Source organism: Bubalus bubalis, chromosome 15 (assembly GCF_019923935.1).
Source record: "Bubalus bubalis isolate 160015118507 breed Murrah chromosome 15, NDDB_SH_1, whole genome shotgun sequence".
Taxonomy (NCBI): domain Eukaryota; kingdom Metazoa; phylum Chordata; class Mammalia; order Artiodactyla; family Bovidae; genus Bubalus; species Bubalus bubalis.
Window position 1 is genome coordinate 40,276,352 of NC_059171.1, and position 23,611 is coordinate 40,299,962.

The 23,611-nt window shown below is 36.1% G+C and overlaps 1 protein-coding gene across 2 annotated transcripts in view; it reads right to left on the reverse strand.

Annotated features, from left to right (window-relative positions):
* Positions 1-5,282: 5,282 nt before the first annotated feature.
* PKIA (cAMP-dependent protein kinase inhibitor alpha) overlaps positions 5,283-23,611 on the reverse strand; it is a 98,771-nt gene continuing 80,442 nt past the window's right edge. The window contains exons 1-3 of one of the 2 annotated variants that reach the window (XM_006071474.4): positions 20,926-21,054; positions 12,549-12,726; positions 5,283-8,762 (exon numbers count right to left, since the gene is read on the reverse strand). In XM_006071474.4, the coding sequence (XP_006071536.2) occupies positions 8,683-8,762; positions 12,549-12,726; positions 20,926-21,027 (360 nt within the window). In that variant the 5' untranslated portion in view covers positions 21,028-21,054 and the 3' untranslated portion in view covers positions 5,283-8,682. Of the gene's footprint in view, positions 8,763-12,548; positions 12,727-20,925; positions 21,055-23,611 lie in introns of those variants that run through there. The other variant, XM_006071475.4, reaches the window with a different exon arrangement.

A 23,611-nucleotide genomic window follows, 5' to 3' on the forward strand; every position in this document is an offset into this window, starting at 1 on the left:
TTTCTTTGATCTGCTTCAATCATTAACTCAATAAAGAACAATTATGGCATGGATTCTTCATAAATTTTCTTTTTCCTCTTATCACTTTAACCTGTGTCTAGATCTATTCTCCCACTTTTGTTACAAAGGCCTGGGAATCAGCTGAGCAAAAAGCAGCTTCTCATTAGACAGTGGAAACAGAAGGAAAATTCTTCCAATGAGGAACGGAGTCATGATGGGGAAGTCTGGGAATGCTGATAGAAAAAAACATGGTCACCATCATATATTTCAGTTTCATTGGTCAAAGATTTTAAAAATTTCTTAAAAGTCTTTAAAAATTTTCATTCCTTACAGCATCAAATGCAGAGACTTAAACTTACTAAAAGCTCAATAAATATTTCCTAAATAAATTTGACGACTTACTGAATTTTATTTAGGGCCATCTGGGAAGGCAGGTTCTGTTTAAGTTGTCACTCCCTAGCTATAGTTATTTTTACATAGCTTTTATCCTCTTAAAATTCACAGTTATATATTGTTTTATGGATTTCAAAGAGCATGCGGAGTAAAAGAAAACTTAGAAATTTAATGGGACAGTCATAATAGTCACACCATCCTACTCAAGTGAAATGTGTAAAATGAATCATGGCAGCCAAAGTGCAAACATGTGTTGTGTTAAAAATTACCTACACCATTACCTTGGCCATTTTTATTTCTTTGTTTCACAGTCAAAAACATACTTCTTTATTTCTGTTAGTCCTGTTAGGATACTTCTTTAGTCCTGTTAGGTTTCCAGTGTTAATTTGATTACTACTACTTTTCTATTTTTTTTTCAAATGATACAATATTCAGGGAAAATAATTTAAGGTTATATATATGTCTATATATAGGCTTCCCAGGTGGCTCAGTTGTAATGAAGCCACCTGCCAGTACAAAATATGTGGGTTCCATCCCTGGGTGGGGAAGATCTCTTGAAGTAAGAAATGGCAACATACTCGAGTATTCTTGCTGGGAAATCCCATGGACAGAGGAGCCTGGTGGGCTACAGTCCTTGGAATTGCAAAGAGTCATATGCAACTGAGTGACTGAGCATGTACCCATATGCGTATATATAAATATATGTATGTATCAATGTGCTTTTTTCTTGAGTATACAAAAACATGTTTCTTACATTATTTCCCACTTTTTTCTATGGAGTTCTGCCATTGAAATTCATCATATTCTTATCAGAACTCCTATTTTGTTAGGCTATTAGTCTATATTAGAGTACACTTCTGTAAAGCATATTTAGAAATTCCAATGTACTCTTGTTCAAAGCCCACAAACATCTCCCCAGAGATCTTCCTCTCTGGCTAATGTGTTGCCTAGGTCTGAAGACTAAGATACAACCTCCTTTTTTGGATAATCTCAATTCCACAAACTGAAGGAAATTCATACTACAGAATGCCAATAAATACCTTTACCAAGATAATTGCTTAGCTAAATGACACACTCTGAATTGTTCATTTATTTGTACATTGTACTATATTAAACAGCACATCTCTGTAAGTTATATCAAATCTTCGTGTGTATGTGTGTGTGCAGCATAATTTGGGAATGAAATCTTAGAAGTTTATTGCACTGATTAGGTGATATAAATCAAATGTTTATTTTCTGCAGTGCAATTTTATGCAACTTTTACTATTTTCAAACATTAACTTTATCTCTGAACTGCATTTTTCTCTAATAGATCTGTGTGGAAACGTGTCTCAACTATAGTGTGAGCTTCAGGAGAGCAGACATTTATTCTAAATATTTGTTGAGTATCTAATAGACAATAAAGATACAAGCATTAATAAAAGAGGGCTGCTGCCCTCATGGAGTTCATATTCTACTTTGAGAGATACGTATGAAAACAAATAGCTGTGGTTTAGTGAGATATGTTTCCAGACCAAGTGTTAGGGCAGCAAAATACATAGAATAGTAAGTTTCCTAGGGCTTGAGAATGGGGAAGCAAGTCCAAAAGTCTCTTAAAAAAGGGTGAAGTTAGGCTAGTCTGAAAGGTCAATGAGAATTTGCTAACAAGCATGAAGAACATCTTAGGGAAAGGAAAAACAGCTAATACAGACCAAGGAGTTATATAAAGATAAAATATGGTACTTATACCAAAAAAAGTGTTGGGTGACTAAATGGAAAGATTTGTCAAATTAGAGGAGGGAAACCGTGTGACTTTTTTATTAGAAAGATACTTCTGGTTGTAAGATGGTTAGAAAGAGTGTCAGACAAGGCAGGCCATTGCTCAGACATACTTGATAGGAAATGATTTAAAGCATTAAAGTGCAGACAAAAGGAAGTGGGCAGTTTCAAGAGGTAGTTAAAATTGGATGGACTGAAAAAAAATTAGAGGAAGAAGAGTTAAGAGACGTTTTGAGAATTTTGATGTAAGGTTGATGGGAAACCAGTAGCACTATTATATGGGATCTGTAACACAGGAAGTCAGGTAAGGGAATGGTGTCATATCCTGGAGTTAGTGTTGGAATGTTGAATTTTAAGATGCTCTTGGGAAACCCATGTTAAGCTATCCAATAAGTCAGGTAATTAGGAGTGACCTCTGGGCCAGTGATGAGGACATGGGAATCATCATGGCTAATACGGTAACTAATGATGTTGGAGTGGAAGAGGAGTGTAGAGTGGGGTTCAGTTCAGTTCAGTCGCTCAGTCATGTCCGACTCTGCGACCCCATGAATTGCAGCACACCAGGTCTCCCTGTCCATCACCAATTCCCGGAGTTCACCTAAACTCATGTCCATCCAGTGGGGTTAGGTAAGAGGAATAAAGATGGAATTCTAGGGAGGTAATGGGGATGTAGAAAATAAAAGAACTCATCAAGGAGAGTGAAGAGTTGCCAAAGAGAAAAGGACAAAAGACAACAAACTAAATTAAATACTCCTGGGGAAAAAAAGGAAGGCAAATGAGACATCTTAAAACACACACACACACACACACACACACACACAATGGTGAATAAGATTAAATTCCATAGGTTTGGCTAATAAAATGTACATGAACTATCCATTATATTTAACCATTTGGATTGATATATTTGTTTAGGAGGTCTAATTCAGAGGACTAGGATGGGACTGGATACAAAGATGTTAAGTGTTTTTGCATGTATGTGACTGCTGTTGGAGGAGCTGGTAATATCACTGACAGTCATCCCAGGGTATAATGAAACAGAGAACTCCAAAACATCACAGGATAATATTGCCCATCTCTGGATGCATGAGCCCCAGGTTAGTGCTTACAAGTAACAACCACCCCTATGAAGAAATGGACACCATAGGATCAGAGGATGTAGCTGAGAAACATGGAGAGAATATGGTCAGAGAGAAAAGACACGTACATACGAAGATATGAACCTGGTGGACAAAACAGACTTTTTCTTGGGATATGTAGATTTTATCCTCAAGAAGACTTGTATTATATAGCTATACTGTGCCATGCTAATATCAATCAAAATTATAAAATCATTAATTTTGGTTTTAGGTGAAGCTTGAGACATCTGAGACAACATCACTTTTTAATTTTCACATTGTCCAGGGCTTCTTTGACCATTACTGAGAGGTCAGATGTCATTAGTAATGAAAAAAAAAAAAAAAATGAGCTGGAAGTCAAACTGCAAGAGAATAAGAAATGAGGAGAAGCATGAAAACAGGGAGTGTAGATTGTTATTTTAGGAAACAAGCAGTGAAGGAAAGAGAACTTGAGAACCTGAGCACATTTGTGGAAAAGGGTAAAGTCAGTGAAAAGGATAACTAACAGACCTCCTGTTAAGGTCAGAAAGAAAATGGTTTTAAAACCTCAGATGAAGGAATAATCTTAGGAAATGGTAAACTTCCTCTGTTCCCAGGGACAGGAAAAAAGAGCTGTGCAGCACTCTGTCTAAACTGAGGTGGCAAACAATGAATAAACATTGTTATAAACTTTTCAGTCATCTAGAAGACAAGCAGAGAGAAGGGAGATGGTTTGGTTGTGTTGGATTGGACAGGAGAGAGAGACTAAGACAAGAAAGCAAGGAAAATTGAAAACATGGAAGAGAAAGATTGCCAGGGATTCCAGGCTAAGATAAGAGTTGCTGACAAAATATCTATCTTGATATGATCAGAAAGTAGATGTGGTACAAATTAGAAAGATAATGAGTGATAGTCAGATCGTTGTTAATTACAACTTTACAATGAGAGATGGCCAGGACCCCAAATCCCCATATCCTGGACTGCTGCTGCTGCTAAGTCGCTTCAGTCGTGTCCAACTCTGTGCGACCCCATAGACGGCAGCCCACCAGGCTCCTCTGTCCATGGGATTTTCCAGGCAAGAGTACTGGAGTGGGGTGCCATTGCCTTCTCCGATATCCTGGACTAGACAGATGCAAAACATTTACAAGAGACACGAGAGACTAACACAAACCAGTTGCATTGTTTGCTAGTATTTTGTCCCAAATTCCTATGTAGTTATTTTATCCTGGTGACCTGAGTAAGAAGAACTTAAAGATACACACCCTTTATTGCCTTTGGCTTATATCTTTGCCTGAATTCAGGCTGAGTGCTATTTGGTGCTTGTTTTCTCCTAAGCCCTGCCCTGGTCTCTGTATGTGGGAAAAATACTTTGAAAAGAAAGCAACACTAAGATAAGAGTTATACTCTTTGCTCTTCTATCCTATTATCCATAATATAGTAAAACCCTGTGTGTCTATGAGCATTCCTTCTTCCTTCTTGTTGATTCATTTTAGTTTTTCAGTGAACAGGGTGGGTTCATCAGAAAACCTTGAACTTCCTTGAACTTCTTCTAGATAAGTGGTTCTTAAAGTGCGGAGGTGGGGGTGGGAAGGAAGTAAAAAGATATGAAACTCTCACAGGGAATGTTTCCAAGGAGAAGAAGGTATTTGTGCATAAATGTATCTGCGTGTGTGCAGAGAGAGGAGGGAGCCCTGTAAAAACTTTCAGAAGATTCTGAAAAACATTTGTGTTTCTTTTGATTGAAAACCACTGTCCTGCAGGTGAGCAAGTAAGAAGACAGCAGTGATATTGGAGTTCAATATTTGGAGAGGTGGGATGTCTCTGATAGGTGATAAAGTCCAGGAAGTGGGCTACCAGCATGGGATGGAGGTGAACATTGTTGGTGTAGAGGCCAGGAAAAGTGAGGCTGGAATGCTGGGTACGTCCACCATAGGATGACTGAGCTTTGGCCTTCTCCTCTGTCACCCGCAGTACTTTCCGGAGCATCATGTACATAATGTGTGTTCAATAAATACTCTTAATAGACTGCATACATTTCAGAAAAATGTATTATTTTTAATATCAAGTATGTGAGCATGCAACATCGCTAAATACAAAAGTCATACAAGCTCACAAATGACTTCAGAGACTGCCACTCATAATTAAAGAACAGTTTAGGGCCTATTAAGACATCATAAACATAGTTCCTTTCCTGTTTTCACTTGATGATTAGACATTTCCACCCTATTACTAGTGACTTCAGTCAGAAACCACTGCCTGCAGTTACATTTCTTTACCTCTTATTGCTTCTCCAAAGAGAACAATATCATTTATGTTCTAAACCAGTGCATTTCCACTGTCTCAGTAAGACACAGGTGTCGAGCATTTACTGTGCACAGCTCTAGGGGTGCTACCTAAAAATTGGAGGTTTCCTGCCTCTTATCTGCTGAAAAACATTACTATGAATTTATGATATCAATATGTCAGCACAGGATGCTTAAAACTGACAAAGGGTAAATTTGAAAAGTTTACACCTGTTGCACATCAGTTGAAAACCTGAAATTTTCACATTTCTAGTTAAACAAAATGAGTAGCATGGAACATAAAAAATCTAAACCATGCTAAGTTAGCAGACTTCATTTCAGAAAAAATGTCTTTTGGGAAGTATAACTCAAAAAACGTTTTAATTAAATTTATTATTATTATTTTTTAAAAATACAATTGCTATTCACATCTATGTTATTGCTCATCTAGGTAACCTTGAGAAAAACAAATGCCCTTTTCAGGACTGTTTCCTCCTCTAAAATATGAAGATTGAGCTAGTCCATCCCTAAAAGTTCCCTTCCAGATAAACATGCTCTGTAACTGGCTTCAGATTTATGGCATGTGTAGTAGAAAACTCTCAGGAGTTAAACACAGGTTCAATTTTTATTTCATCATTTATTAGCTTTTTAAGCTTGTAAAACTTATACCTTATTCAATCTTCATTTCCTGATTTGTGAAATGGAATAATAGTACCTCTTTAACTGAATTGTTTGAGGATTAAATGGGAGAATATGGGCTGTGAAGTGAATAGCATAAAGTCAGTTGGTTAACAGGCATTCAATGTGTATTATCAGATCAATGTCTTAGTTTTCTACTCTTTCCTTCTTTCCTTAAAGTATCAATTCCATGTATATTATTGAATTTCAAGTAAAAGATATTATGGTAAAACTTGGAAGATAATATGAACTTTTGCTGAGCAACATTTTAGGATGTGAATCTTTTGGTAATTTTCTGGCTTGGGAATATAGGGTTTTTTTTTCTGGGTTTGAATATAGCATACAAAGTAGCAGTAAGAGGTCAAAAATAATTCAAAAGCTCCATATGACTTCACAATTTAGCAACTATAGATATTCAAAGACGAGCATGATACCACATGCATTAATAATAATATATCACACAGGAATAGAAATCCTCCACATATACTCAGCACTGGTCCTAAACTTTACAAAATCACATGAAATCAATTTGGAATTCCACAATTTTAAGGATGGAGAGAACTTTACCTACATTCACAAAAAAGCTATGAGTATAATAAATAAGGATACTGTAAAAGTGATTGTATGGGTTGAATGTGTTAAACGGACTACCAGAAATTGTCTACAATAGCCTCAGGAGCTTCTTTTCCCACTTGTGAGTGTAATAATAGGTGGATGTGCTTGAATATTAACTGGATGTTTTGGATCCTATTGGGTTAAGCAGAAGGAAGTACTCTAAAATTTAATCTTTCCTATTTTCTCAAAGACTTACACTGTTAATTTTTTTTTACTATATGCTTGAGGACCAAGTGATATCCATGCCCCTATCCCACTCATTCAGAAAGTACTGTAGAGAGAGATGAGGGCAAACTTACCTTGCATCCTTCATGCAACTACAAAGGAGGGCTGAGTTCCTGGTGTATCCAGGTAGATTACCCGTTGAAAAGCTGCTGAAACTATTTCATATGGAATGATGTCTAAGACCTTGAGGACAGTTAAGTGGGGTCTTTGTTGTAAAGGTCTTCCTTTTGCCTGCTATGTGTCCAGTAATTCATGAGCCATTGGCATATCACTGGTGCCTTATTTATTACCACTGAGAAATGATTTCATAATACTGACCAGAGGGATTACACAGCTCATAGAAACTTTCCATTTAAGAAACACGATGTCAAAACACAGCAGAGGCCATCAACAGTATTAATAAGGATTTTGTCAGCTTCTAATGATGATTATTATTGTATCAGAATGCAATTCACACTAATTATTAGTAAAAGTTTACAAACATTAAAAAGTGCATAATAACATTTGGATCTGATAGGGCTGAAAAAAGACATGAAAAATACAACACAAGGGCTTTACTTTTGTGATTGGTGTCCACATGATTGCAAGGTCATTTTCTCCATCTTTTTCAGCTCCATGGAGATAAGCTGTCCTCCAAATGTTAGTAGTATCATACAGCACTGTAAGAAATTTGATTCAAGAGAAGAAAATATTTCCAGTGCTTAGTATTATTTTCTATTCTCATTCCCATATTCCCAGTTCTCAAAAATTCTCACAATTTGAAATAAAAATATTAGTCAGAAAAAGTTCTCCATTTGGGAATAAGACAAAATTTGCAGACTGAACTCTGGTCTGTGCAGACACCAAACAGACTGAATTCAGGTAATATTCACATTAATGGATATTTTCAAATGTCTGTATAATAAGCAAAGGAGTCCTGATGAATCTGTTAGACTTAATTCATCAGCAGTGAATTAAGGGGACAGATTGTTTTAAAAAAAAGTGTGTCCTATCTTGTGTACACCACCACACTATGGAGCAGAATTTTTAGGCAGCCCTTTAAAAAATGAGTGGTATAAAAATTCACAGTAATGTGCATCATTTTTGTTTTTCATAAGCAATCGGAGAAGGGGGGCAGTGCTGAGCATCTATATTGTACAATACAAAACAGTGTAAATAACAAAGCAGGAACACACAGATACATAATGCTAAAAACAGTACTTTCTGGATGGTTCTTTTACTGGGTGAATACTCAGGCCAGAGATATTTAAACTCTGGGGTTCAACCAACCCTTTGCTATTAGACACAATTAAATCCTCTGACATTGTGAGGGGCCAGATGCTACAGGAAGAATCATCATCTAGATCACTGCTACTCTCTACAAGCATTTCATCATATGGTCAAGTGAAAGGATCCATACAAAAATGACATCCAAACACAAGCCACATGATTTCAACCATTGCTAATGCCAGAGGTAGAGAAAAGTCTGTCTGCAGCCACAGCCTCTGCCCCCACTTTTAACAGAACAAGCAGGTTCCTGCAAAGCAGTACAGCCATTTTCTTCTTCCCCTTTTCACTCTTGGACATAAATGCATTCCAGCCAGGCCTGGAGATTGGAGACATCGTCAGGTGTTGAAGAAGGTCAAAGTGGAGTGTTAACTTTCAGATTTTGCTGCTTCTCCCTGGGCTTCCCCACTTTGTTCTGTTGGATTTCGCTGTGCATCTTCTTCCCCTTCTGTTAGAGACATAAACAAGGATAAAGGCAAAATAAAAATGACTGCTTTTGTTTACTGACTCTCAACATATCTTTTTGGAAATTTCTTCTTTTTGGAAATATTCTGAAATCCTCATACAGACAAGTACATTTTCCTAGTAATCAACGCCCCATTAAGAAAACACCTTACGACTTCCCTTAGGACTTAGCCAGTGGTAGCTCAGTAGCTAAGATTCCATGCTCCCAATGCAGGGGACTCAGGTTCAATTCTTGGTCCAATCCCTGGGCATGTGGCAACTAAAGATCCCACATGCCTCAATTAAGACCTGGCACAGCCAAAATATACAAATAAATAAATAAATATTAAAAAGAAAGAAAACAGCTTAAATGTTTCAGTGCCAGTGCTAAGCCGCTTCAGTCATGTCCAACTGCGATCCCATGGACTGTAGCCCACAGTCCTCCTCTGTCCATGGGATTCTCCAGGCAAGAATACTGGAATGGGTTGCCATTCCCTCCTCCAGGGAAATCTTCCCAACCCAGGGACTGAACCCACGTCTCTTATGTCTCCTGGATTAGCAGGCAAGTTCTTTACTACTAGCGCCACCTCGGAACCCCTAAATGTTTCAAGGGCAGACTAATTCTGGTTCTGGGAGAGCGTGGCTCAAAAAGGGAAAAAATAACTGAGTTTTTAAAGTGATTAGTGATGCTGTATGCTTTTGATAAATAGCTGAGAAATCTCATGGCCAGGTCATAGCATGGCACTTGTAATTATGCCGGTTATAGAAATCAAATGTGTCTTTAGGCAGAAATCAGAAGTGGGGAACAAGCTTACCTTTTGATGTTTGACTGTCTTATTTTAAGAAATATTTTAAAATTGTGTTTTACATTATTTTGAACACATGATGATAACCTAGCTGACTTCTCAGAGGTTTAATTAATTTAAATTAAAAAACAACAGTGGAAGGACATCATGTCAGGTGGTTACCCCCTAGTTGGATAGTTATGATGGCCTCTGGCCTGCCCTGATGGAACTTATGTACAAATCCAATAAAACCACCTTCATAATTGCACCCTTAGCAACAATCTAAACACCAAAATGAAAAAATGCTTTCTCTTCATATTGGGTTACTTTAATGAGTGCAAGCTGCAGGCAATTCTTGATTCAAAGATTTAAATATTTACACGTATTTACTAAGCAACAATGGCTTAGTAGACAAAATATTTGGAGGTCTTGCAAATTTTTACTAAGAATTTATTAGCATAACTCAAATTCATAGAGGTAAGTAGGCTGTCCATTATTTGGCTGAAAACGTTGAGGGCAATTTCTCCTTTATGCTTAACAAGTACATATAAGACACCTCACCATACACCATACTTTGTGCTGTGCCTAGTCACTCAGTTGTGTACGACTCTTTGCAACCTCATTAGCCCGCCAGGCTCCTCTATTCATGGCATTCTCTGGACAAGAATACTGGAATGGGTAGCCATTCCCTTCTCCAAGGGATCTTCTGACCCAGGGATGGAACCCAGTCTTCTGAATTGCAGGTGGCTTCTCTCTACTGTCTGAGGCACCAGGGAAGCCCACACCATTCTTTAGGGAAACTTAAAGCAGTTTTTCCACATAAAAATCATATTCTGTTCTAAAGGAGTTTCAAAAATATGACACATTATATAGAATGTTCAGGTACTATTTTCATTATTAGAGCAATGAGGAAGCCCCCAAGGTATGCAGCTAGCCGAACCTGAGATGTGTAGATTAGCATATGAAATAAGAACTTGATAAACAGGAGAAGCTCTTGGCAGCCAAAAGAAAGAAGTCATATTAGGGCGGATGCAAGACAGTAGAATATTAAAGATGAAAGTGACTGCATAAATACAAGATGAGAATCTTGACTCCATGGGGCTTGGGACTTTCTGGGTATCCAGGGACACTTCTCAGGGCTCAGCATAATGCTGCAGACACAGAGCTGTGGCTAAATAGATGCTTGTTAACAAATCAAGATAAACATGAGACAATAATATTGTTGAACACAAACTTAAAAAGAAGCCGAAATATTCAGGAACTACAAAGGAAGTCCCATACTATTCTCAGCTAGTGTTATTTAATTTGTCACCGTACAGTTGTCATTTTTTAAATATTTTAGACTTTTGGTCATAGTTATTATTTTTAGGTCTTTGTATTTAGAATAATAGTCAGTGCTATTTATACTTTGCCTTAGTCTGGACTTTGTGATTTTTAAGAGAAACAAAATTCTTTCAGAGCCCACTGAATTGCAATTAACATGTAGAAATATTTTAACATTTGGAAGCATAAAGATTTCTGAGTTATTTTAAATTATTAATATTCAATTATAGTATATTAACATCAAATACAAATGTATTTATGTATTAATATAAAATTTCAATTTATTTAAATTTTAACATAATGTATATTGAGACTATAATCTCTGGTATAAGAAAGGTCTTGTGGCTAATGGGTCTTAATTTCAGTGAAAACAACAACAAAAATAAATTTAACTACATTATGAGTAAAAATATCCTCATGTTAAAAGTGGCTAAATTAATGTAGATTTAAAATAGAATATTTATATAGAATACAAATTTAATTAAAAAGATTAACAAATTCTCAAAGATTGATGGAAAAAAATATCTACTTCTTTATGCCACCAAATTGGAATGATTCCCTACAGGCTTTCTCAGAGTTAGCAGTTAATTTTAAAAATTAACTCCCAGTAGTAAAGATAGAGAAACAATGAAAACTAAAATATACTTCAAGTGTATGCTCCATAGAAGTGATTGTTATGGTTTTATTTTCAACCTGAATTTGAAAAGACCAAGGTATAACTTGCTGACCTGTAATCACTGAATAAAGTTCTGTCCCTAAGCATTTTAAGATAATGTTGCTGAGCTATTTCATTCATATATGTATATTTTGACTCAGTTTTCCAATACTATAACTGGAAGGCTTGGCATAAAAATTCTAATAGCATAGAAGTTACAACAACAATATCAAGTTGTTATCACAAATCAGAAATTGATCAGTGTTTTTCATATGTATAACACTGTGGTTCCTTAATCATGAACTGCTTTTTACTTTAAAAGATTTTTTGCACAAATTTTTTGTTTTCAGAGAAATACATTCAGCATTGATACTTGCAAAAGCTATGGATGGAAGAACTATCAGGGGATTCAGAAGTATTTTGACATGTCAAACTTGTTTTACTTTTTCATTGGTCAAGTTAGATTTGGTGGGTAGGACTTTGGGGCCCAATAATATGACAACTTTTCAAACTCAGTCTATGAGTCAAGGAAATCCAAAAGAACTTCTTACCTAAAACTTGTTTATGTAACCATTTTACTTCCATTCTCAACAAAAATGTTCCTGGAGACCCTTTTATTTTGAAATGGTTCTTGAAATTGAGGTCTGTCAGACTCACCTGTGTATCTTGTTAAACATCTATGTTGTTAAATGTTAGAGGTGGCCAGTATTGTCCTAGCTCCAGCTTTGTTAAATGTTCTTCATAAGATATTTAAGAGCTTTTATAGAGATGAGGATTTTTTAAAAAACTCTTGTGTTTCATTGATTGCATTAGTAAAATCAGATTAAGGCCTCTGCATCTGAGTAGGAAACTGTATAGCAGAGTGGGCGTGATTAAGAGATTAGTACCTGCCTTTTACCTTACCTTATATATAAAACTGTTTATGACTCTATTAGGTTACTTCCAAAGGTGTTTTTTTTTCATGCCTTAATCCTGCTTAGTGAAATGCTGCAAATCACTCCATTTTCACAGACGTCAAACAACTCACCTGTCTTGTTGATATCAAGACCTGCTAATTTCAAGGCTAATTCATTGCTGTTGCCACTTGCAGAGGAAACCAGGATATCATGTATTGCATTTCTTCTACCCGTTCTTCCTGAAGCAATAAAATCTGCATATGTAGTTTCCACATCAGTCATTGCTAACAAATATCCACATAGCAGGGGCTACAAAAAAGAGAAAAATTGATAGGTAAATGTAATGGTGGACAATGGTAAACACTTAATAAAAACACTTGTTAAATAACTGGCCTATAATATGAATATGAAATAACTGTCTTGCTTACATGTCTACAAAGCAAGTAATACTTTGATTACTGATAGTCAGGGAACGTTTTCTGTGAAGAGCCTGATAGTAACTATTCTAGATGTGGAGAGTACATAGTCTTTATCCAACTACTCAACTCTGTGGTTGTAATGCAAAAGCAGTCAGAAAGAATACATGAAATAAAAGTAATAAACAAACTGTATTTATAAAAATAGGCCTACGGCCAGATTTGGCCTGCATGCCATAGTTTGTGCCGCTGGAGTAGGAAACGGCAACCCACTCCAGTATTCTTGCCTGGAAAATCCCATGGAAAGTGGAGCCTGGTGTGCTACAGTCCATGGGGTCACAAACAGTTGGATACACTGAGCAATTGAGCACACAGTTTGTGGACACCTGGTTTAGATCATAAAATTCTCCTTCTCTAATATCATTTTAGTCAGTCTTCAGCCCCAGAGAGGAGAACTTGAGATCAGTAGCATACCAAGGTGGTGCGAGTGGAGGGGAAGGGTTCCATCCTAGAGGTAAGTAGTAAGCAAGGGCGTTGCTTGCAGAGAATCTAAGAACAATAATGAGACTGGCCAAAATCCAGTTTGTTTTTTATTATCACCATGCACCAGCAATGCTAAACTATACCAATGACCAAGTACTTCTCCCACCCAGTGCAGGATAGCTCCCTCGTTGCCCCCTTGGTAAGTCGTTCCTTGAGAAGAAGGATAATCTTTCTTGATTGAATCTTTGAAACAAAACCTTCAAATTTAAAAAGGAGTCAATGAAAGTGAGTTTTCCCAAACAGACATGGTAACACACATACTTAAATCTTTAATGAAGGAATATTTTCAAAGTAGAATACGTGATACATGTAATTACAAAAGATCACCAAATGTTAAGTCTTTAAGTTCATTTTCTATGTTAAAAACCCATATCTTTTCCTGAAGGTGAATGGCAGATGAATATTAAGATATGAATAATGAATTTCTGTTGGATTGATTTTGTTTAAACAGAAATTTAAAATAACACAATTTCTCTCCTATTCCTAGAGATTCAAAGTACATTTGACTACAGTTTAAAAACGCATAACCAATAATCAAGAGAAAGGAAATTTTTCAAAATATATGAAATGCAGAAGAAGCTAAAATTGTGGAACCCATCATGGACATGCTAAAATAAACATATGTCACTTTGAAATAAATTGATGCCATTTACAGTGCAGTTCGGGATGGTAGTCAAGCACCTTCCTTAAAACTTAGTTCTTCTTCCAGTGTGTAACTAGAGAGCTATTAATTTAATCTGGGGAAATCTCTCCTGTAAGAGCAAGCTGAAAGAGGAAAAAGGGAAGAGCATAATACAAGCTTTGAAATAGGCAATATATGAATACTGCACGTTTTACTATATTATGGATAACATTGGTTTCCAATCACTTGACTATATTTACCATTCTTCTTTATGCCAATGTGATTTAACAGAGATTTAATAAAATCTCCAAATGCTTTTCAGAAGATCCTAGGTTTAGTCCTGGCTTTGCCATTGGGTCATGGAGTGATAGTCAAAAAAAAAATCACTTGACCTTCTGGCCTTCCATTTTCTACTAAGTAAAGCAGGACAGCTGGATGACGTAATCATTAGTGACACTTGAAGTGATAGTTTAAAAAAAAATGATCATTCAAAATTCTATCATTTCTAGAATCTTGAATTTGGAATTCCCTTCTGTGACCATTACCACGTATTTTTTTTTTTTTCTTTTCCTCTTACTCTCAATGAATCTATTCTTCACACTGGTCATATCTTTAATTTCTTTAACCTTCTTTCCTTTTCGTTTCCTCTTAGCGCAGTGTGGATCAACTGCCCGCCACTTCGTGCAGTGTCTTATTAGCATCAAGAAGTGCCTTTGCTCTACTGTCACCCTGATGTTCCTAAACATCACCCGGAAAACAGCACGGTGCACTTTCCTTGATCTCATTACTTGGTGACTGAGTGTTACCAGAAGAAGCCACAAAATTGTGCCAATTGGCTCAACTAAACATTTTTTACTCAATTATTTGTATATGAGTTGTGCAGAAATTCTTTTGTTTCACTGTGGTTGACTCTTCACTATGCTGCTGTCTGTGGGAAGCATTTCAAACCCTTTCTACTCCACACAACCAGATACTACCTGCCTTAAGCGATGACTCTTAATCTTTCTTCTTGGAAAAGATTAGGATATCTGTTACAAGTTCTCTTAATTTTTTTCCTATCTCAAATGTATTTCTCTGCAAATCACTATTTTTTTTTTTCTAGATAAACTAGCTGCTTTCTTTTTTAAGGCATGCTACTGATTCTATGAGGAGAAGGCAATGGCAACCCACTCCAGTACTCTTGCCTGGAAAACCCCATGGATGGAGGAGCCTGGTAGGCTGCAGTCCATGGGGTCGCTAAGTCGGACACGACTGAGCAACTTCACTTTCACTTTTCACTTCCATGCTTTGGAGAAGGAAATGGCAACCCACTCCAGTGTTCTTGCCTGGAGAATCCCAGGGACGGGGGAACCTGGTGGGCTGCCGTCTATGGGGTCACACACGGGATGGGGAACACATGTATACCTGTGGCGGATTCATTTTGATATTTGGCAAAACTAATACAGTTAAAAAAAGAGTCGGACACAACTAAAGTGACTTAGCAGCAACTGATTCTATGAAAGTAAAAGATGTTTGCTCCTTGAAAGGAAAGCTATGACAAACCTAGACAGCATATCAAAAAGGAGAGACATCACTTCGCTGACAAAGATCTGTATAGTCAAAGCTATGGTTTTTCTGGTACTCATGTACAGATGTGAAAGTTGGAACATAAACAAGTTGAGCACTAAAGAATGGATACTTTCAAATGGTGATGCTGGAGAAGACTCTCGAGAGTCCCTTGAACTTCAAGGAGACAAAACAAGTCAATCCTAAAGGAAATCAAACCTGAATAGTCATTGGAAGGACTGATTCTGAAGCTAAAGCTCCAATACTTTGGCCACCTGATGTGAAAAAGGGACTCATTGGAAAAGACCCTGATGCTGGGAAAGACTGAAGGCAGGAGAGGAGGGCAACAGAGCATGACATGGCTGGATGGCATCACTGACTTGAGGGTCATGAATTTGAGTAAACTCTAGGAGACAGTGGAGGAGAGAGGAACCTGGAGTGCTATGGTCCATGGAGTCACAGAGGCAGACACGACTTAGCGACTGAACAACAATGACAAATTGATTCTATTTCTTATAACCTCCGATAGGACCTTGCTGAATCCATCCCCTACCCCCTCCCCGCCCTCGGTAATTTGTGTCTTTTTTCTCCTCTGGATTTCTTCTTTGAGTTTATAAGCATGTTCAAGTGTTACCTTACTTAAAAAACTGAACCAACCATTCAACTCAATACCCTTTCCTCAACCTTCATACATCTTTGCACTACCTTCTCTTTCCTTCATCAAACTTATCAGAAGAGTTCAGCTACTTTTATTTTCTCATTTTTCTTGACCCAACCTTTAGAATTTTTCTATTCCACTGGCCTTTGTATAGGTTTATTATTATTATTTTTTTTTACAGAGACTACTTTCGTACAGATCACTAAATAATCTGTATTAACATTAAATAACTGCTTCAAGGTTCTTGTGAGGGTCCATCCTGTTTGAGCTCTCTGTGACATGATACTGCTAGTTACATTCTCCTCAAAACTCTCCCCTAGCACAAATTAAAAGGTATAGGGGCAAAATAGGAATCAGATGTATCTGTATTTGAATCTAGAGTTTCCATTTACTTGTTATGTCATGTCTAATCCCTCTGTACTCAGTTCTTTATTTATAGATATGATAATATACTTAGTTCCCAAAATGATCATGAAAATTTACTTGGATTATGTATCTCAAGAGCCTAACACAGTGTTTGGCACATGGTGGAAAAGTGCTGATTAAAAAAGAAAAAAACAACAGCTGTCACTTACTTAGCTTTCATACTGTCCCGGTTCCATCCCATTTGACTTTTGTATTCTTTACAGATTTCCCTTTCTAGGGTCATCTTTAGAAATAAGGGCACATTTTGTGGAGATTTAGAATCAGTCATTGACCTTGTTTACTTACTGACTTGAATAACTCATCTAATTTCAATGCTTCTAATTTCTCACTATGGATAATACAAAAGTATGCATCTTCTATATAGAATGTTCTCCCAAGCTCCTCACACACAAGAGGAACTGGCTGCTGAATAGGGACTTCCACTTGGTTTTGCAAACATTTCAAATTCAATAAAAAAAAGTTAGACAATAATTAAACACACAAATAGAGAAAATCTGCTTCATTAATACACCATGTTGACCATGTGCTATGCTGTCCTTAGTTGCTCAGTCATGTCTGACTTTTTGCTACCCCAATTTTTTAGTTATTTCTTTACTTAATATCCATGTCTAATCATTTTCCAAGTCATGTTGGTTTTTATTTGATGTCATTTATAATTATTCTCTGTAAAACATAAGAAAAACTCTTACCAGGATTAGTGCTGAGTTTTCCCATAACCTGGGAAGAACCCACTTCTGGTGCATTAACTTTAACCACTCACTCTCACACTTTGTATGTTACAGAATAATACATTTATCTTCCCAGATCTTCTCTGATGGTGCATTTGTTCAAGTCTGTTAGTCTGCTTGTTTTTTGGGGTAGGGGAGAGGGCAGCATGCATGGTCTTAATCATCCTGACCAGGAATTGAACCCATGCCACCTGCATTGGGAGCATAATCTTAACCACTGGACCACCAGGGAAATCCCCAAACTTGCCTATTGAAATGGATTTAGCCATCAAAATTCAGCCAAATCCCATCTTCTGTTTGTCTTCTTTCCCCTATCTCATCAGTTAGTATTCCCATGGGCCCTGATTTGTGCCTGTTTAAGAGCCATGAAATTAAAAGATGCTTACTCCTTGGAAGGAAAGTTATGACCAACCTACATAGCATACTGAAAAGTAGAGATGTTACTTTGCCAACAAAGGTCCGTCTAGTTAAGGCTATGGTTTTTCCAGTGGTCATGTATGGATGTGAGAGTTGGACTGTGAAGAAAGCTGAACACCGAAGAATTGATGCTTTTGAACTGCGGTGTTGGAGAAGACTCTTGAGAGTCCCTTGGACTGCAAGGAGATCCAACCAGTCCATTCTGAAGGAGATTAGCCCTGGGTGTTCTTTGGAAGGAATGATGCTAAAGCTGAAACTCCAGTACTTTGGCCACCTCATGCGAAGAGTTGACTCATTGGAAAAGACTCTGATGCTGGGAAGGATTGGGGGCAGGAGGAGGAGGGGACGACAGAGGGTGAGATGACTGGGTGGCATCACCGACTCAATGGACGTGAGTCTGAGTGAACTCCGGGAGTTGGTGATGGACAGGGAGGTCTGGTGTGCTGCAATTCATGGGGTCGCAAAGAGTCAGACACGACTGAACGACTGAACTGAACTGAAGAGCACTAAAACTCTAACTAGCATTATGGTTGACTCACCTTCTAGACATATCACAAGTTCTGACAAGACAGGAACTGAATTTTGTTAATATTTTAACTGCAAAGTATTCCTAGTAGAGCCGTTAGCGCATTATAAGTGCTGAATAAAAGTATGTTGAAAAGAACTGAACAATGAAGAAGAAATATATTGATAACCTTTCATCAGTAGCCACAGAGCACATCCCTACTCCTGATGGAGCCTAGGTCTTCTGCACTGCAGACAGATTCTTTACTGTCTGAGCTACCAGGGAAGCCCTACACTAAATTACCAAATTCTAAAACTCTGGAAAGTTTTATAGATGAAGAATTTGAAGACCAGAGAGTTCAAGTAATCTGCCAATTTTCACATAATTAATTGTTTGGAATGAAGGTCTACAAATTCCCAGTCCACTCTTTCTGTTCTACCAGGTTGCTTGTCTATGGGTAAGCTATGAATTTGGATAGTTTTTGACCTTGAAGTAATTCAGTACCATTAAATATAACAATATTTTCATTACTTATTTCACCACCATTAACAAACATAGTACTTAGTTTCTATGTTACTTTAAAGATGTATAATTGGATATCTTTACAGATATCTTTCTATGGTCATGTTTTGAAATAAGGACACATGCTGTGGAAATTAAGAATCAGTCGTTGATCTTCTTATATCCAGCAAATATATCTGATAAAAAGAGTTACAGGAATAAGTTAATCTCACATCCATTGTTATTGTCTTTCATTCTGAGTCTCTTTATGACTTTTTAAAACATAGGCTTTAAAAATAGCACAACCGCTATTATTTCTCATCTAATAACAGTGCTATGACACAGGCACAAAAATCTTTTTTTTAATTGATGAAAGTAAGTTTCAGGGATGTTAAGTGACTGCTAAATGGAGCACAGAACTATGGCTTAAACCTAGGTCTGTGAGTTTTGCATAAAGAGTTTTGTATTCTGCAATAAAGTTCCTTGTTTTTTGTCATTATCATTTTTTCTTTTTTTTTTTTTCAAACATAGACTCTCATAATAATACTCATGTATGTAGGAGTTTACTTCTAATTCACCTTGCTGATAACAGATTTAACAAGATTTGAAATATCAGAGTGAGACACAAAAAAGTGGTGACAATTTCCATGAGAAGATATAAATTAAAAGGTGTACTATGCTATGATTTATATATCTGGGGATGTTAATTCCTAGGGATGTGGTAATTCTACTTGTAAGAGGGGAGCCAATGACTTAATTTGAATTTTTATTAGGGTACTCCTAAAAAAATGAGCTCAAGGAAGAAGAAACAGGGTTATGAGAGATGTATTGATACACGTATATTGTGTTCACCTTTGAAATGTGTATGCCTAGTTTTCAATTGGATTGAGTAAAGACAATAATGAGAATTGTAAGAGAGTACTTGTGTAAACTTCTCTTCTCCTTAAGCATTTATGAAATATATTTGCTAGACTGATGTGCATCCAATTATAAACCTCAGAAACTAATTACTGGGCATTCAATTATGGCACACATTATAATCATTAATATAATAATTATTATTGTAAAGTAGTATACCACTCTTCTTACATTTTCTTACTCTAGACAAACTTATTTTTCACTAAAAAAACAACAGCTGACAAATAATGCATATGTAAATACATGAAGGAAGAATTTAATTACATTTTGAAATAAGATATATAGATGCTAGAAACTGGATCTTTTTTTTTCCTCTCTCCATGATTACACTTCCTTAGTGAGTTTCCATTAGGTGCTCAAAACAGTAATTTTTACACGCATAGCAGCTATCTTTCCACGTCCAACTAAACATTTAGACACAGCTCTTAAATTTATTGAAATGACTACCAGAGACTGGAAATAACTTTTACAGCATTATAATCACTGTATAATGACTTCTTGCTTGCTTAGACATTCTGGGGAAACTGTTGCCAAATGTTTTGTCTGACAGATATTCACCCAAAAATGACAACAAAAAATATCTAATAAGTGTCTGCAGCTGGTAGAAGTTTAACAGAGTAGCAGTGAGCACATATTCTGGCCTTATATAAAATAAACTTGGAAGAAAATTTGGAAAATTTACCAAAGGTGGGCCTTGATTCTTCATTAGACCTTCCTGTTTATGTTGCTATAATTAGAATTTTCTAGACATGACAAAATTGTAGTATTTTGTCATATTTAGAAAAGATAGTATTCTTTTATTTAATATCTATAAAAATATAATATGCTTTTTTCTAGTTATACACAAGAGCTATTTATACTAATATCCAAAGTCTGATTAGAGAAAGGAAAAGACACTTTATTATTTAAGTATTGTACTGTTTAAAATTAGATTAAATTTTAAAGCATGTCTCTAAATATTGATATCTAAAAATCCAATAAAAACTCATGACTAAAAAATAATCTTGTTTTCTTAAAAAAGTCTCACTCTCTCTTTTTAACAAAGCAAACAGTATATTGGTATTCTAAATTTTGTTTTGTCTAATGGATTTCTAAAGTGAGATTATTCACATTGGACTTTCCCTTATTCATGCCCTTTATCCTTTTAAATATCATTTACACAGATTGAGAGAATAAACCAGAAGACTTCACCCTAGTGGAATTTATAGATTTAAATAGATTGTACTTACGTCTCCTATATTAAACAAATTAAAGCGTCCACACAGATGTATCCTAAGAGAAGTTGGTTCTATGAAGCTGCTTAAATGATTTTTATAGTGACATTGAGTCATGAGCCAAATGGTGACTGGATAACATGCTAATTTTATTCTTGTAAATGGGGACACATGAAATGAGACTCACAGACTTGGAAGAAAGAATGGAGAGAATGTCATCACAGGCACTGAAGTCTTCTAATATAAATGGTATGATTGCTTTTAAAACAGAAGGAAAATACTTCCTATTTATCATTTATAAATGCAATTCCATGACTTCCCAATTGTTACTTTATAAAATAACATTAAATTTGTTAAAAGTCCTTGAGTAGTTTACTGTGTGCTTAGGGCTTGGTCTATACATTAGTGTTTCTGAAACATTTTGGTCTCAGATATCCATTATATTCTCAAAAATTATTGAGACTGCCAATGAGATTTTGTATATATGGTTACATCTGTCAATATTTACTATATGAGAAATTAAGACTGAAAATTTTAAATATTTATTAATTGACTTAAAATATAAATAACAAGCCCATTACATGTTTCCACAAATAATATATTTATAGTGAAATAAAATATATTTTCCAAAGCCAGAAAAAAAGTGAAAAGAATGGCATTATTTTACATTTTGAAATTCTCTGGCTTAGTTTCACAAATGTCTGGCTTAATAAAAGACATCTGGTTTCTCATATCTGGTTCTGCATTCAATCTGTCTCAATATGTTGTTTTAGTTGAAGTATATGAAGAAAATCTGGCATCACACAGATTTCTTAGTTGGAAAAGTGAGGAGAACTTTAATAGCTTTTTCAGATAATTGTCGATATTTAAATTTTGAAATGGGGAATCTAAAAACCGTATCAATATGCTTCCCATACTGCTTTATTAAAATCTATTGTCTACTTTGCACTTTAAATGGATCTTTTGACCACATATGTTTTAAAAAATATCATTTGGAAAAATATTGGTTCACTGGGTTACGCAAAATTTCCAAATGGTACCATAGATCATTATACAATATTTCATTTGTTAGTAATGCCATCTATCTCAGCAGAAAAGTTTTTAAGAATTGGGAAACTGACAAGTTCACAGGAGCAGCTAACACATTTTCTAAAATTATAATTTTTGTTTAAAAGCTCAGCCTTTATCATTGGATACAGTTGGATTTTGCCTCTTTTGAAGTGACAAGTTCACTCTGTTCATTTTCAAGAAAGTCTCTGCCAAATACCCAAGTTTGAAAATCCATAGTTTGCTTGTCAGGTCTTTCAAGTAAAAATGGTGATTCATGAGAAAAGTTGCAAATTCAGCTCTTGACCCAAGCAGTCATACAAATACGTAAGATAGCCATGCGGTGGGTACCTGCTTTAGTGATGTACCAGTTCCATCACATAGAATATTAAAAAGACCTCTACTCAAGGGTGGCGATTGTATATATTTTTAATAGATTAATATATCTTTACTGTTTGATCATGTACATTCTTAGGTAAATCTTGCATTTTAAAAATACTAACTCTTGAGTGTGTGGTGGTGAAGAATACCAGGCTTACTAGCAGAGTTTGCTGGTGCTGACTTGATTCATGCTAAGGTGTCAGCAGTTTTCCCCACTTTGGGTCTGCACCATTACTGCAAACGAACATCAGTTAGTTAAGTGAAAAAGCATCAGTATTAGTATGAAAATTATTTTGAACTTGTGAATCCACTGGAAGTATCTCAGGGAATGACCTAAAGGGTTTGTGGGACATGCAGGAGTTGGGGGACCAAATTTTGAGTACTGCTGATATACACAGTAACAGAAAGCTGTCCAACCAACACTACAGAGAAGGGAACCCTTTAGTAAAGAACTTCACTAAGCAAGTTTTTTGATTCCTAAAACATTTTGGAAATATCAGCTATTTCCATGCTAAGCACTATCTTTTTTCTTTTCCTGTATAAGGTATTACTTATTTATCTAATTCATGCTTACGAAGAATCTAGTAACTTTTTCTAAAAACCCCCCAGTCTTACATATCAGAGGGTTTCAAAATAAGTCTCAGGAGCTCAGAACAGGGTGCCAAAACTTAAGGCTACTTTAATTCCCCCTTTTTCTTGAACCGGTTTATTTCCTGGTGACACTTTGGAGTGAGTGACAGTAAAGAAATCAAGAACAGCACTCTATTAATAGCAACAATTTGAAATTTTCCACAAAAGTCTCCTTTGCTAAAGCACAATTATAATTCCTGCACTAGATTATGATACTGCATGCTCTGGAATACCATTCAGTATAATGGGACCCTTATTGTTATGAGTTTGCATAGTGTCCTATCAAAAGTACACTTTAAAAAAGCAATCTCGTATACTGAGTTATAACACACAATGATGCCGACACATATTAATGCTGCCAAGTCAAACCCTCTTTTGTTCTAAATCCAAGGCACTGACTTTTTTTAAATGACAAAGTATTGGCAGAATGAATTTTGCCTAACATGAGGAAAAAACAGCTAGTCTTTGATGGTTTTTCACAGTAACTTTTTGATTAATGCTACTAGAAATAACAACCCATCTACATTTGTCGGGGGGAGTTCTTTATATCGTCCCTGATCTTCAGTGTATAATAAAAATTCTCAAGTTCAAGAATTTCCAACATTTGATACTAATGATTATTCTGTTTTTCCTCTATTCATCA